Consider the following 17,142-nt stretch of genomic DNA (forward strand, 5'->3'; position numbering starts at 1 on the left):
ATTTAAATGAGCGCTGTATCATTTGGTGGCTTGTTGTTTTCTCTGTGTTCTGTTGTTGAGGATTTTAACCGTGCATATTCGATCCAACAATTGGTCCAGCTGCCGATCCAGTCGAAGATCCTATACCTTGAGAAATTACACCACCTACTCCTCCGATATTACCACCACTTTGACTTCCTCCAACGTGTGAGCCAACACTACCCCACGATGAGGCATGCTGAGGTTTTGGTTCAGGAGCAGCTTGGACTGAAATTATGGCAATTGCCATGAAGACAGCGATGATGGAAGCTTGTAGGAATTTCATATTGATTTCTATGATATTGAATTGTCGCAAGATGACTGATGATTACCCACAACTAGTTTCGTCTTATATAGCAGGTATGCATCTTAAGTTTAACATATAACGTGGCTCAGATCGCATATTGAGGTCATGCAAAAGAAACATAAGGGCTCTGTTGTCAAGTAAAACAAATGGTTAAATGTACATAAAAGGTAATAAATTTTTTGTCTTACTAAATGTATGTTTAGCGAATCGAAGAATCAGCAGATGGTTTCAAGTGAGTTATATTTTAATTTGGCTGACCCGGGCCCGCTCCGCTGCACCTTCTTTTACTGTATATGGAACAAAATTATAGTTTATGAATATAGCTTGACTAACAGTATACCAATAAAAATGCCTTTATCTGAATGCCGTATTAGCTTTGTTGAACTGTGAATTCACTCGGAGGACTAAGAGTCATTTAAGTTGGGATGTTAGATGTACTCCATTCTTAAAAGATTTTATTTGAACTCGATATTCCCATGGGGATTTTGGGAGTGGGAAGTCGCCCAGGGAGGTGGTCAGTGAGTTTAGGGAATGGTGTGGAGCCCCAGAGTGTACTCCCGAAAGAGGGTATGAATGTTGTGCTATATTCTCAAATACCTTTCATTTGAGCCCCATATTGCCATGATCGGTAAATATGTATGTCCGATTAGGTGGTGCTCTCGGGGGTGAGGTGGTCCCCCAGACACTTAACCCTGAAAAAATATCAGCATCGTTCTCTGGTTTTAGTTATCAAATTCGTTTTCTAATCTCAAGTACCTTTCATTTGAGACACATATTGGCCTGGTCGGTAAATTTGTACTCTTTGGGGGTATTTTGGGGAGGGGGTGGTGATCCAAATACATGGTCCCACATTTGTATATCAGATTCGTATTTTACTCCCAAATACCTTTATTGAGCCCCATATTGCGATGGTCAGTAAATAATTGCTCTATATTGGGTGTTTTGGGGAAGGAGAAGTCAATAAACATGCCTGATTTAGGGGTGTTTTAGAGGTTGAGTTGGTCCCAGTAACACTTAGCTCTGAAAATATATCAGCATCGTGCTCTACTCTCAAATATCATTTATTTGAACCCAATATTGTCATTGGCCTCAAAATTTGATATCGAATTCGTTTTCTAATCTCAAATACCTTTCACCTAAACTCCTTATTGCCAAAGTCAGCAAATATGTCCGGTTTGGGATAGGGGCCCTTGAGGCCAACAACATCGACCTCCTTTCTCTTTATGAACCAAATTGCCATGGTCAGCCAATACGTCCTATTTGGGGGTTTTTATAGGGGTAGGACGTCCCCTAGACAGTTGGTTCCGAATGTTGATACCAAATTCGTTATCTACTCCCAAATACCTTTCATTTCAGACCCATATTTCCTTAGTCAGCAAACATGTCCGGTTGGCGGTGTTTTGGGAAATAGGGCGGCCACTCAGTGACCTGAAAATATATATCAGATTTGTATTCTACTCAAAAATACCTCTTATTTGAGCCCCATATTGCAATCGTCAGCATATTCGTCTTACTTGGGTGGTGTTGTGGGCGTGGGGTGGCCCTATACACACTTTTTCCCGAATATTGATATCAGATTCGTGCTTTAATCCCAAAGACCTTTCATTTGAGCCCCGTAGTGGTATGGTCATAAATTTTTTCTCTGTAGGGTATGTTTTTAGGGAGGGGCGGCCCCCCAAAAACATCGGTCCCACATTTGGAATTAGATTCGCATTCTACACTCAAATACCTTTTATTTAAGCCCCATATTGCCATGGTTAGTAAATAAGTCTTGTTTGGGGGAAGTTTTGGGGGTGGGAGGGTCCTCCAAACACTTGGTCCAAAAATTGGATATAAAATACGTTGTCCAATCTTAAAAACCTTTATTTGAGTCCCATATTACCGTGATTGGTCTAAATATATATTTGGTAGATTTTGTTTTCTACTTTCCAATACCTTTCATTTGATACCTATATTGTCCCGATCAGTCCACTTTTGATTTTGGGTTGTGTTTTTGGCATAAGAGGGAGGGTCCGCCCCCCTTCCGATACCGAAAATTTATGTAGCCTTTACGTTTTTCAGTATATACGGAACAAACAAACCGAGTCCTACATATCCGTGATTGGCTAATATGCCCATTTTGGGCGTTTTTATGAGGGTGGGGTGACACCCTTTACTTCGACATGAAAGTGTATGCCGGAACCGTTATCTACTTCCGCATACTTTTCATTTGATACCCATATTGCCTTATCGGTCCACTTTGGATGGTGCTTGGGGTAACGGTGTGTCCGTCCCCTTCCGTTCTAAATAATACATTTCATTTGAGTTCCATATTGTCATGAGCGTCAAATAAACCTATTTTAAGGGGTTTTGGGGCTGGAGCGGCCCGCCAGGTACTGGGACGCAAGTTTTATTATATTTTATTAGGGCATAAAAAGTAAAAGCGTGCTAAGTTCGGCCGGGCCGAGTCTTGGAAATCCACCACCATGAATTCTGCTAAAATATGGGAGCTATAACTGGTTATAGACCGAAGTGGACCGTACCTTATGCAGTTATTGACAGTCATAATAGAACACTATATTCAAAAGTTCAGCAAAATCGGATAAAAATCGCTGCTTGTAAGGGCTCAAGAAGTCAAACCGGGAAATCCATTTATATTGGAGCTATATCATTTGTTGGAAGTCATTACAGAACACCACATAGAAAATTTTCAGCCAAAACGGACAAGAATAACGTTTTCCAGGGACTGAAGAAGTCAAATCTGGAGATCGGTTTACATGGGAGCTATCTAAAACTGAACCGAAAAACACCATTTGCAATTCCCAACTCAAATGCAAATTTACTCATGAACATTCCGTCAAGGAACTGGGGCAAACTTCTCACAAATCAATGAGTGCTGTCCGATTTAATTTTAAGCTCAATGATAAGGGACCTCCTTTTTATAGCCGAGTCCGAACGGCCTACCGCAGACCGACACTTCTTTGGGGAGATGTTTTACATGGCAAAGTACCTCACAAATGTCGCCAGATTAGGAGGGGATAACCACCGCAAAATTTTCTGATGTTCCTGCCAGGATTCAAACCCAGGCATTCAGCGTCATAGGTGGACATGCTAACCTCTGTGCTACGGTGGCCTCCTCCCATCAATCAACCCCAACGACTTATATCAATATTAAGTATCTGCGCAAAATATACCTATACAGTTGTTGAAGGTGATACCATAACACCACCAAATCGCATAAGAATTGAGGCTTTTAGAGGCTCAAGAAGTCAAAATCACCCATGACTTAAACCGAAATCTGTAATTGTACCATAAACAAGTTATCTTTGTTTACGCCAAGCGAAGTTTACTTATCGAAACCTTCATTTATAGCTATTGAATTATTCGTTCGCCTGTGAAGCATAGTGTGCTGATTTTTAATGAGTCATCGGGTATGTGTCCTTTTAGCCAGATCGAGCAATCAATCTGGTGCAGACGTGGTGCATCGGCTATTCGCCTCCGGTCTTATATAGTTCAACGGACAACCCATCGGCTCCTGCTGCGTTGTTTTCCTTCAACAAGGTGATTGCTATGCTGACCCCATTCTGACAAGGCGGTTTACATTCTATACCATCATATAAAAAAAGTGCTGTAATAACATCATTCATCCACTGTCGGATACCAGTAGCTGGGAAAGATGTAATGTATTAGGTTTCAGCTACACAAACTGTACAGGCGGACGTACATGGCAAAATCCTCTTAGAGTTTTACGGCGATCAAGAATATATACACAAAATTAATATCACCCCATCAATTGGTGATGGGTAAAATAACGTCGAAAGATCTAGCCTCCCATTAACATTGAAATAAAGTTCTAATTTGAAAATATACTTTTAGGTAGTAAAGTTCCATTTTATTCTCTTATCATTTACAAATTTAAATGAGCGCTGTAATATTTGGTGGCTTGTTGTTTTCTCTGTGTTCTGTTGTTGAGGATTTAACCGTGCATATTCGATCCAACAATTGGTCCAGCTGCCGATCCAGTCGAAGATCCTATACCTTGAGAAATTACACCACCTGTTCCTCCGATATTACCACCACTTTGACTTCCTCCAACGTGTGTGCCAACACTACCCCACGATGAGGCATGCTGAGGTTCTGGTTCAGGAGCAGCTTGGACTGAAATTATGGCAATTGCCATGAAGACAGCGATGATGTAAGCTTGTAGGAATTTCATATTGATTTCTATGATATTGAATTGTCGCAAGATGACTGATGATTAACTCACATTTAGTTTCGTCTTATATAGCAGATATGCATTTTAAGTTTAACATATAACGTGGCTCAGCAGGCATATTGAGGTCATGCAAAAGAAACATAAGGTCTCTGTTTCCAAGTAAAACAAAAGGTTAAATGTGCATAAAAGGTAATAAATTTCTTGCCTTACTAAATGTGTGTTTAGCGAAAATAATTTTCAGCAAAATATCGAATCTGCAGGTGGTTTCAAGTGAATTATATTATAATTTAGCTGATCTGGGCCTCCTCAGACACCAAAGAATACATTTTTATGTCAGATTTGTATTCTACTTTGAAATACCTATCATATGATACCCATATTGCCCAAAGCGGTAAAAGTGTCATGTTGGGTGGTGTTTTTTGGGGGTGGGATACCCTCCGACACTGAGAGTGCCATTTTCATGCCAATTTCGTACTCCACTCATATATATGTATCTTTAATTTGATAACCATATTGTCACAATCGGAAAATATGTCCTGATGGGGGTTTTGGGGGGTGATGTGGTGGGTGGTGTATGTCAGTTTTGTATTCTACTTTTTAAATACCTTTCACTTGATAGCCATATTGCCCAAAGCAGTGAAAAAGTCTTGTTGGGGGTTTTTTGGTGGTGGGGGATCCCCCCGAACACCTTGGGTGAAATTTGTATACTTAGTTCGTACTCAACTCTTAAATACCTTTCGTTTGAAACCCATTTTGTCCCAATCGGTAAACATGTCCTTTCGGGTAGGACTTAGGATGGGGCGTCCCCTCAAGACATTTGACTCCAAAATTTTACACCAATTTCTATCGAGTTTTTAGGGTACCATAATGTGGTATACAAAATTTCGCTTAAATCGGTGCACCCATCTCCGAGATCAGGCGTTTTTGAAAATTCGAATAAGGGAGAGGGTCCGCCCCCCTTCGGATATCAAAAAATGGAGTACCTAATTTTCACCATCTGTGAAAAATTCATGAAAATCGGTTCAGCCGTTTTTGAGTCTATACGGAACAGACAAACAAATTAACAAAGCGCAACAATTTCATTTTTATAACCTCCACCATAGGATGGGGGTATACTAATTTCGTCATTCTGTTTGTAACTACTCGAAATATTCGTCTTAGACTCCAAAACGTATATATATCCTTGATCGTCGCGACATTTTATGTAGATCTAGCCATGTCCGTCCGTCTGTCTGTCGAAAGCACGCTAACTTCCGAAGGAGTAAAGCTAGCCGCTTGAAATTTTGCACAAATACTTCTTATTAGTTGGGATTATAAATGGACCATATGGGTCCATGTTTTGATATAGCTGCCATATAAACCAATCATGGGTCTTGACTTCTTAAACCTCTAGAATACGCAATTCTTATCCGATTGAATTGAAATTTAACACGACATGTTTTGTTGTGATATCCAACAACTGTGTCAAGTATGGTTCAAATCGGTTCATAACCTGATATAGCTGCCATATAAATCGATCTTGGGTCTGACTTCTTGAGCCTCCAGAAGGCGCAATTCTTATCCGATTTGGCTGAAATTTTGCATGACATATTTTATTCTAACTTTCAACAACTGTGCTCAATAAGATTCAAATCGATTCATGGATATAGCTGTCATATAAACTGATCTGGGTACTTGACTTCTTGAGCTTCTAGAGGGCGCAATTTTTATCCGATTTGCCTAAAATTTTGTACGACGGATCCTCTCATGACCATCAACTTACGTGTTTTATTATGGTCTTAATCGGTCTATAGCCTGATGCAGCTCCCATATAAATCGATCTCTCTATTTTATTTCTTGAGCTCCCAAAGGACGCAATTCTAATTTGAATTTATTGACATTTTGTACAGTTCTTCAACATATAATTTAATTGTGGTCCAAACCGCACCATATCTTGATATCTCTCTAATAACATTCGGCCCGGCCGAACTTAACACGCTTTTACTTGTTATATAATAGATAGATATATATAGCCCGAATTTATAATTGTAGGGTTTTATATAGTCGGCTCCACCCGACTTTAGCCTTTCCTTACTGGCTATATAACTGTAGGTTAGCATTCAGTTTAACCCTTTTTATACCCACCACCGAAGCATGGGGGTATATCCATTTTGTCATTCCATTTGCAACACATCGAAATATCCATTTCCGACCCTATAAAGTATATATATTCTTGATCAGCGTAAAAATCTAAGACGATCTAGCCATGTCCGTCCGTCTGTCTGTTGAAATCACGCTACAGTCTTTAAAAATAGAGATATTGAGCTGAAATTTTGCACAGATTCTTTTTTTGACCATAAGCAGGTTAAGTTCGAAGATGGGATATATCGGACTATATCTTGATATAGCCCCTATATAGACCGATCCTCCGATTTAGGGTCTTAGGCCCATAAAAGCCACATTTATTATCCGATTTCGCTGAAATTTGGGACAGTGAGTTGTCTTAGGCCCTTTGACATGTTTCTTTAATTTGGTCCAGATCGGTTCAGATTTGGATATAGCTGCCATATAGACCGATCCTCCGATTTAGGGTCTTAGGCCCATAAAAGCCACATTTATTATCCGATTTTGATGAAATTCGGGGCAGTGAATTGTGTAAGGCCCATCGACATCCTTCGTTAATTTGGCTCAGATCGGTCGAGATTTGGATATAGCTGCCATATAGATCGATCCTCCGATTTATGGTGTAAGGCCCATAATAGCCACATTCATTATCCGATTTTGCTGAAATTTGGGACAGTGAGATGTGTTAAGCCCTTTGACATATTTCTTCAATTTGGTCCAGATCGGTTCAAATTTGGATATAGCTGCCATATAGACCGATTTCTTGATTTATGGTTTTGGGCCCATAAAATGCTCATTTATTGCCCGATGTCCCCGAAATTTGGAACAGTGAGTTAAGTTAAGCCCATTGACATACTTCTGCAATATCGCACAGATCGGTCCAGATTTGGATATAGCTGCCATATAGACCGATATCTAGGTTTTATGTTTTGGGGCCATAAAAGACGCATTTATTGTCCGCTGTCGCTGAAATTTGAGACAGTGTGTTTGGTGAGGCTCTTCGACGTCCTTCTTCAATTTTGCCCAGATCAGTCCAGATTTGAATATTGCTGCCATATAGACCGATTTCTGGATTTAAGGTTTAGGGCCCATAAAAGAGGCATTTATTGTCCGATTTCGCCGAAATTTGGGACAGTGCTTAGAGTTAGTCTCTTCGACATATTTATGCAACTTGGCCCAAATCGGTCCAGATTTGGATATAGCTGCCATGTAGACCGATATCTCCATTTAAAGTCTTGGTCCCATAAAAGGCGCATTTATAATCTGATTTCACTGAAATTTGACACAGTGACTTATGTTCGGCTTTTCGACATCCGTGTCGTATATAGTTCAGATCGGTATGAGGTATATGAGTATAAGGTATGAAATTTTCACCGAATTTTGATGTAAGGTGGTTTACATATATACCCGAGTTGGTGGGTATCCAAAGTTCGGCCCGGCCGAACTTAACGCCTTTTTACTTGTTTTTATTAAGTTTGCAAGAGTTTTCTTTGTCTTTACAGATGTCACAATAAGGGTAACCCAAATTTTTGATGATTTGGCTTTCACTTAACTAGCAAAAATCTGTTGTTGATATGGCAAGCCTTGTTGTAATCGCATGTGCCCTGTTGCCAGGTGACAATTGCAATCATTTGATTATTTTAATGTTTTAATTTCTTTCATACCCTCTACCATATGATGGGAGTATATAAACTCGGGCATTCGTTTGTTACACGTTGATATATCGACTGATTGTATATATATTAATCAAACTTGCCCTGACCATCCATCATTTTTCGTATCTAAAGACCGATAACGTTGAATAATTTAATTTTCGCTACTTCTTCTAGTTGGGGCCAATAGCTGTGTGAATCTTATAGAGCACATTTTAAAGGTTTTTTTCGGCAGCGGTTCTCCCCTTAATGATGCTGGCGACATTTGTGAGGAGTAATGTTAAACTTCTCCACTAAATAATGTCGCTCAGCGGCACTGCTCTCGGGATCGGCTAAGTACATATGGAGTAGAGATCTAATCGTTAAGCCTTAAACTGGAATCGGCCAGCAGGGAAGTATGTCCGCTGTTCCTTCATGGAGTATTTATGAGCAAGTTTGGGATTTTGGTATTTCAGAAGTATGGATAAGACATTTTGTTTTGCATATTATTGAAAAGGCATAGCAGAGCTGTGTAGGTTCTCCAAGGTTTATTATAAGTCACTTTCAAAATATTTCAATGTACCATATATTGCAAATTGCAAATTTTGCCCATGAACATTTCCCTAAGGAACTGGGGCCAACTTCTCACATATCAATGAGTGCAGTCTGATTCAAGTTCAAGCTCAATAATAAAGGGCCTCCTTTTTATAGCCGAGTCCAACGGCGTGCCACAGTGCAACACGTTTTGGAGAGAAGTTTTACATGGCATAGTACCTCACAAATGTTGCCAGCATTAGGAGGGGAAAACCACCGTCATAGGCTGACATGTTAACCCTTGCACTACGGTGGCCTCCATGCACCATATATTGCCTAGTTGATATATCTTCCAATTATGTAATACTTTCACCTCAATGTGGAAATGTGAAAACTTCTTTAATAAAACTTATTGGTCTGAAGTCCTTGGTCGCTTATAATGGTAGAGGTCTACAAATGAGCATCAATCTTCATTGCCATTCGTTAATATCATTAAAGGTGCAGAGTTCATAAAGTTCGACTTGGCTACACTTGACTAACGATACCAATGAAGCTACGATGTTTAAAATTAAACTCACTTGGAACCATCTGCTGATTCGATATATGCTGAAAAATGTTTTTCTCAGAACACACATTTAGTAGGGCAGGGAATTCATTGCCTTTCATGGACATTAAACCTTTTGTTTTCCTTGAAAACAAAGCCTTAATGTTACTTATGCATGACCCCAATATGCCTTCTGAGCCACGTTATATGTTAAACTTAAAGTGCATATCTGCTATATAAGACGTAACTGGTTGTGGGTTAATCATCAGTCATCTTGCGACAATTCAATATCATAGAAATCAATATGAAATTCCTACAAGCTTCCTTCATTGCTGTCATCATGGCAATTGCCATAATTTCAGTGCAAGCTGCTCCTGAACCAGAACCTCAGCATGCCGGATCATGGGGAAATGTTGGTTCAACAGTTGGTGGAGGTCAAAGTGGAGGTAATATCGGAGGAGTAACTGGTGTAATTTCTCAAGGTATAGGATCATCTACTGGAACAGCAACTGGACCAATTGTTGGATCAAATCTGCACCCACTTGCTGGTTAAAATCTTTATCAACAGAACACGTAGAAGACAACAAGGCACCAAATGATACAGTGCTCATTAAAATTTATAATTGATAAGATAATAAAATGGAGCTTCACTACCTAAAAACATATTTTCAAATTAGATCTTTCTTTAAATGGTAATGGAAGATTAGATCTTCCGACGCTTTTTGTACCCAGCACCAAAGGATGGGATTATAATGACTTTGCCATATATTGTATATTCCTGATGGCCTTAAACTCAAAGACATTTTTGCCATGTTCATCCGTCTGTACAGTCTTTGTAGCTGAAACTTAATATATAAAATTTTTCCCACCTACTGGCATCCGACAGTGGCGGCGATGATGTAAATGCTGAACTTATTTCTGATGATAGTATAGAATGTACACCGCCTAGTCAAAATGGGTTCAGCATAACCAGGTTGAAGGACGACAATGCAGCAGGAGCCGACGGGTTGCCCGTTGAACTACGTAAGACCAGAGGCAAAGGACCGATGCACCAGGTATGCACCTGCTTGTTTGCTCAAGCTAAAAGGACGCTTACATGACATTGCATCAAAAATCAACACACTATGTGTCACAGGCAAAAAAATTCAATAGTTATAAACGCAACTTTCGATAAGTAAACTTCGCTTGGCGTAAACAAAGATAACTTGTTTATGGTAAAATTACAGATTTCGGTTACGTTTAAATCATGGATGATTTTACTACAAGTATAAGCTTGTTTTGCCCAAAAAGTCATGTTGTTCATTATAAATAAAATATGTTGTTTGCTTTTATACCCTCCATAGGCCATAGGATGTGGGTATAGTTATTTCGCCATTACGTGTGTAACTCATCAAAATCTTGATCTGAGACCCAACAAAGTAATAAATTCTTGATCGTCTTGCCATTCTAAGTCGATTTAGCCTTATCTGTCCGTCCGTCTCTCTGTCGAAGGCACGCTAGCTTTCGATAAAGTAAAGCACGGCGCTTAAAATTTTGCACATATACTTCTTATTATTGTAGGTCGGTTAGGATTGAAAAAGTGCCAAATCGCTCCATGTTTTGATATAGCTGCCAAATAAACCGATCTTGGGTCTTGACTTCTTGCGCCACTAAAGGCCACAAATCTTATCCGTTTTGGTGGTGTTTTGGTATCACCTTCAACAACTGTACTAAGTATGTTCCAAATCGAATCATAACTTGATAGAGCTTCCATATAAACCGATCACCCGATTAGACTTCTTGAGCTTCTTGAGGGCATAATGCTTATCCGATTTGGCTGAAATTTTGCATGCGGTGTTCTGGCATCACTTCCAACAAGTATGGTCTAAATCAGTTCGTAACTTGATATAGCCGCCTTATAAACCGATCACCCCTTAAGACTTCTTATGCTTCTAGAGGGCGCAATTCTTATCCAATTTGTTTGAAATTTCACATATCTCGTTTTGGTATAACTTTCCACAACTGTGCCAAGTATGGTCTAAATCAGTTTATAACCTGTTATGGCCGCCATATAAACCTATCTCTCAATTTGACGCTCTGCGACACTGGAGCGGCGCAATTTAAACTCGATTTGTTTGAAAATTTGGAGGTGGAATTTTTTTCGACTTTTAACAGCCATGACCGGTACGCACCATATCGTTCAATAACCTGGCGTAGCTCATCTTATGTACAAAATTCAATTTGTGTTTGTTTGTCGGTTTGTTTGTTTGTGCCGTATAGACTCAAAAACGGCTGAACCGAATACCTTGAAATGTTCACAGATTGTGTAGGTTGGTCTGGAAGGAAACATAGGCTACATAATTTTTTGATATCGTGAGGGGAGCGGACCCTCCCCCTTACCCAAAAAGTACTTTCCAACAATAAAAGTGGACCGATCGGGACAATATGGGATTCAAATGAAAGGTATTCAAGGGTAGAGTACGAATTTCATAATGAAAGTTTGGTCCAAGTACCTGGAGGGCCGCTCCAGCCTCTAAACCCCTAAAAATATGTTTATTTGACGATCATGCGAATATGGTCCGGAAGTTGGTATAGGCTTTACAATTTATTGATAATGGAAGGAGCGAACCCTCCACCGTTACCCTAAAAACACCACCCAAAATAAAAAGTGGGCCGATAAGGACAATATGGGTATCAAATGAAAAGTATGCGGGGGTAGATAACGAATCTGGCATACAAATTCATGTCGTAGTATTGGGGGTCATCCACCCCACAAAAACACCCAAAATGGGCTCATTAGCCAATCACAGATATATGGGAACCGGATTGCTTGTTCCGTATAGACTGAAAAACGGCAGAACTGATTTTCTTGAAAATTTTGAATATCGTGTAGGTGGTCTGGAAGGAAACATAGGCTTTAAAATTTTTCGGTATCGGAAGGGGGACGGACCCTCCTCTCTATCCGAAAAACACAAACCAAAATCAAAAGTGGACCGATCGGGACAATATAGGTATCAAATGAAAGGTATTGGAGAGTAGAATATGAATATAGTATTAAAATTTGAGTCTAAGTACCCATAGGGTCTCCCCAACCCCAAGAATCCCCCAAAGAGACATATTGGACGTTCATTTCAATATGGGGCTCATATGAAAGGCATTCGGGAGTAGATTTCGAATCTGGCAAACAAAATCAGATCGAAGTAGTGGGGGTCACGCCACCCCACAAAAACTCCATTAGACCCATTATGATGAAATGATATTTGGCTGAACCGATTTTTTTTTTTAATTTTCGTAGATTGTGTACGTTTGTCTGAATGGAAACATAGGTTATATATTTTTAGATATTGGGTAGAGGCGGACCCTTCCCCATTCCCCAAAAATTCCACCCATATCCGAAAGTGATCCGATGGGCACAATGAGGGTATCAAATGAAAGGTATTGGACACCAGGAGTTTGTCCGTCTATCCGTCCGTCTGTTGTAATCATTATAGAGCCTTCAAAAATTGAGATATTGAGCTGAAATTTGGCACAGATACGTCTTTTTGATGCACGCTTGTTAAGTTTTTCAACGGGCCAAATCAGACCATATTTGGATATAGCCGCTCTATAGACCGATTTTCCGGTAAAGGGTCTAATGCCCATAAATGCTTTATTTTTTATCCGAATTCGCTGAAATTTGAAACAGTGAGCAGTTTAAGGCCTCCTAATATCCTAGCTAAATTCAGATCGGACTATATTCAGATATAGCTGCCATATAGACCTTTCTCCCGATAAAGGGTCTGAAGCCAATAAAAGCTTTAATGGTTACCCAATTTGGCTGAAATTTGAAACAGTTTGCTAATTTAGGCCCCCCCAACATATGACCTAAATATGGTTCAGATCGGACTATATTTAGATATAGCTGCCATATAGACCGATCTTCCGATAAAGGGTCTGAAGCCCATGAAACGCATTATTTTTTAACCGATTTCGATGAAATTTCAAATTGTGAGTAGCTTAAGGCTTCCCGACATCTGACCCAAATATGGTTCAGATCGGACAATATTTAGATATAGCTGCCATATGGACCGATCTCCCGATAACGGATTTGAAGCCCATAAAAGCTTTATTTATTACCCGTAATCGCTGAAATTTAAAAAAAATTGGGTTATTTTAAGCCTCCCAACTTTCGGATTAAATATGGTTTGGATCGGATTATATTTAGATACAGCTGCCATGTAAACCGATTTCCCGATAAGGGGGTCTGAAGACCATAAAGGCTTTATTTATTATCTGATTTCGCTGAAATTCGCAACAGAGGGTTATTATAAGCCTCCCGATATCTGACCCAAATATGGTTCAGATCGGACCATATTTATATATAGCTGCCATATAGACCGATCTGCCGATACGGGGTCTAAAGCCAATACAAGTTTTATTTATTACCCGATTTCGCTGAAATTTAAAACTGTGGGTTATTTTTTGCCTTCCGATATCTGAAACAAATATGTGTTAGATTGGACTATATTTAGATATAGCTGTCACATAGACCGATCTTCCGATACAATATCGGAAGGCCATTAAAGCTGTATTTTTTTATCTGATTTCGCTGAAATTTGGAACAGTGAGTGGGTTAAGGCCTCCCAATATCCGACCTAAGTATGGTTCTTATCGGACCACTAAGGAACAGAGGCAAACTTCTCACATATCAATAAGTGCAGTCAGATTCTGCCGAGTGCGAAGGGCGTGCCACAGTGCCGAGTGCGAAGGTCATGCCACAGTGCCGAGTGCGAAGGGCGTGCCACAGTGCGACACCTCTTTGGAGAGAAGTTTTATATGACATAGTACCTCAGAAATGTTGCCAGCATTAGCAGGGGACAACCACCGCTGAAAATTTTTTCCGATGGTCTCGCCAGGACACTGTAACCTCTGCGCTACGGTGGCCTTTGTTTAGATATAGCTGCCGATGAGGGGGCTGAAGCCCATAAGTGCTTTATTTATTACCCGATTTCGCTGAAATTTGAAACAGTCAGTTTTTCTGAGCCTCCCGATATCCGACCTTAATATGGTTCAGATCGGTTTATAATTGAATATATCTGCCAAAAAGACCAATATTTTATTCTACAAAATTGAATAGTGTCATATATATAAGACCACTCAATGTCCGCGCCGAATTTGGGTGCTTAAGTTATCCAATTTTCAGCGGATTCTGACGAAAAGGGGTTTACATATATACTCAGAGTGGTGGGTATCCAAAGTTCGGCCCGGCCAAACATAATGCCTTTTTACTTGTTCTTTCTGGCTTTGTAATCATTTATTGAGGTTCAATAATTAAAATGACTGTTGGTTTGCATTCAGTTCTACCCATATTTTATTAAGTTTGCAATGAGTTTTCTTTGTCTTTACAGATGTCACAATAAGGGCAACCTAAATTTTTGATGATTTGGCTTTCAATTAACTAGCAAAAATCTGTTATTGATATGACAGGCCTTATTGCAATCGCACGTGCCCTGTTGCCAGGCGACATTATTTCAATCATCTGACTTTTTTAATGTACTTATTTCTTTCATACCCTCTACCATATGGTGGCAGTATACAAACGCGGTCATTTTGTTTGTAACACCTATATATATGTATTGATTATATACACTCTTAATCGAACAAGCCCTGATCATCCATCCGTCTTCGGGTTTAATGAACAATAATTTTGAAGGATTAAATTTACGCAACATTTTCTAGTTGAGACCAATAGATGTTTGAATCCTGTAGAGCACATTGTAAGACATTTTTCGACGGCCTTTATCCCCTTAATGATGCTGGCGATATTTGTGAAGAGTTCAGTAATGCAAAACATCTCTACTAAATAATATCGCTCTGCGGCACTCCTCTCGGGCTTGGATTCGTACATATAAAGTAGAGATCTAATCGTTAAGCCTAAAACCTCAAAAGCCAGTGCTCGTTAATATGGGAGAAATATGTCCGCTGGCCCTTCATGAAGGGTTCGTGAGCAAATTTAGGACTTTGGTATTTCAGAAGAATTCATAAGAAATTTTGTCTTGCGTATTATAAAAGATGGAGCGGCAGAGCGGTTCAGGTTCTACAAGGTTTATTATAAGTCGTTTTTGAATTCCATGCACCATACATTGGAGAGTTGATATATTTTAATATTATATTGGGTTGCACAAAAAGTTATTGCGGATTTTTCATATAGTCGGCTTTGACAAATTTTTTCACAGCTTGTGACTCTGTAGTTGCATTCTTTCTTCTGTCAGTTATCAGCTGTTACTTTTAGCTTGCTTTAGAAAAAAAGTGAAAAAAGGTATATTTGATTAAAGTTCATTCTAAGTTTTATTAAAAATGCATTTACTTTCTTTTAAAAAATTCGCAATTACTTTTTGGGCAACCCAATATGATTTACAATGATTTTGAAATGTGAAAATGTGAGAACCACTCTAAAAAGGAACATCTAAATAAAACTAATGGGTCTAAAGCCCTTGGTCGTCAAACTTATAATGGTAGAAGTCTACAAATGAGTGTCACTCTTCATTGCAAATTGCCAATTAACATTCCGCTAAGGAACAGGGGCAAACTTCTCACATATCAATGGCACTGTTCATTCCCATTTTTAAATATTATTAAAGGTGTAGAGTTCACAAAGTTCGACATGGCTACACTGGACTGGACGAAATCAATGAATCTATAATATTTAACTTTCAACAAACTTGGATTCAACTGCTGAATCGATATTTGCCTAAAAATATTTTTTTCAGAACACACACATTAACTAAAGCGGGGAACTCATTACCTTTCATGGACATTAAAACTTAAACCTTTTGTTCTTACCTTGAAAACAAAGCCTTTGTGTTTCTTTCTCATGACCCAAAATATGCCATCTGAGCCACGTTTTATGTTAAACTTGAAATGCAATCCTGCTATATAAGCGAAGCTTTTTGTGAGTTAATCATCAGTCATCTTGCGACAATTCAATATCATAGAAATCAATATGAAATTCCTACAAGTTTCCATCATCGCTGTCATCATGGCAATTGCCATAATTTCAGTCCAAGCTGCTCCTGAACCAGAACCTCAGCATGCCACATCATGGGGTAGTGTTGGCTCACACGTTGGTGGAAGTCAATCTGGAGGTAATATCGGTGGAGTAGGTGGTGTAATTTCTCAAGGTGTTGGATCATCTACTGGATCGGCAGCTGGACCAATTGTTGGATCAAATCTGCACGGTTAAAATCTTATTCAACAAACCATTATAATGAATAATTCCAGAGAAGACAACAATCCAAATAAATGATTAAGTGCTCATTCAGATATATAATTGATATGAGAAAACAAGTAAAAAGGCATTCGGACGTGCCGAACTTTGGATACCCATCACCTCGGGTATATAGGTAAACCCCCTTTCATCACAATTCTGTGAAAATTGCACAACTTATGCATCCAAATTTGGCACGGACATTGTGTGGTCTTATATATAAAATTCAATTTGTGTTTGTTTGTTTGTTTGTATGTTTGTGTGTTCCTTATAGACTCAGAAACGGCTGAACCGATTTTCTTGAAATATTTACAGATGGTACATAATGACCCCGTGGCGAAAATAGGGTACTAAATTTTTTGATATGTGAGGGGGACGCGGACCCTCCCCCCTACCCTAGGTATCAGAAACGCCAGATCTCGGAGATGGGTGGTGCGATTTAAGCAAAATTTTGTGTGTTCTCTTATAGTAACCTACAAACAAAAATTTGATATTCAAATTTTAGATGGAGTACCTGGGAGTAGGGGGGAGGGGGGCGCCCCACCCAAAAACCTGCCAAATATTTATATACACCAATCACGACAA

General features: G+C 39.3%; 1 protein-coding gene across 1 annotated transcript; it reads left to right on the top strand.

Annotated features, from left to right (window-relative positions):
- The first annotated feature begins 9,636 nt into the window (after nucleotides 1–9,636).
- Nucleotides 9,637–16,533, top strand: LOC131994664 (tenecin-3-like). The gene is made up of 2 exons (XM_059361451.1): nucleotides 9,637–9,778; nucleotides 16,352–16,533. The coding sequence occupies exons 1-2, from the start codon at nucleotides 9,637–9,639 to the stop codon at nucleotides 16,531–16,533; spliced, it is 324 nt and encodes a 107-aa protein (XP_059217434.1).
- The last annotated feature ends 609 nt before the right edge of the window (nucleotides 16,534–17,142 follow it).

Source organism: Stomoxys calcitrans, chromosome 2 (assembly GCF_963082655.1).
Source record: "Stomoxys calcitrans chromosome 2, idStoCalc2.1, whole genome shotgun sequence".
In the NCBI taxonomy this organism is placed as follows: domain Eukaryota; kingdom Metazoa; phylum Arthropoda; class Insecta; order Diptera; family Muscidae; genus Stomoxys; species Stomoxys calcitrans.

Excerpts from the sequence above, each read along its gene's own strand:
- LOC131994664 (XM_059361451.1), top strand. The coding sequence starts at position 9,637 with ATGAAATTCCTACAAGCTTCCTTCATTGCTGTCATCATGGCAATTGCC. Across the intron at positions 9,779-16,351 it reads TGGTGGAGGTCAAAGTGGAG|TCCAAGCTGCTCCTGAACCA; the intron begins GTAATATCGGAG and ends CCATAATTTCAG.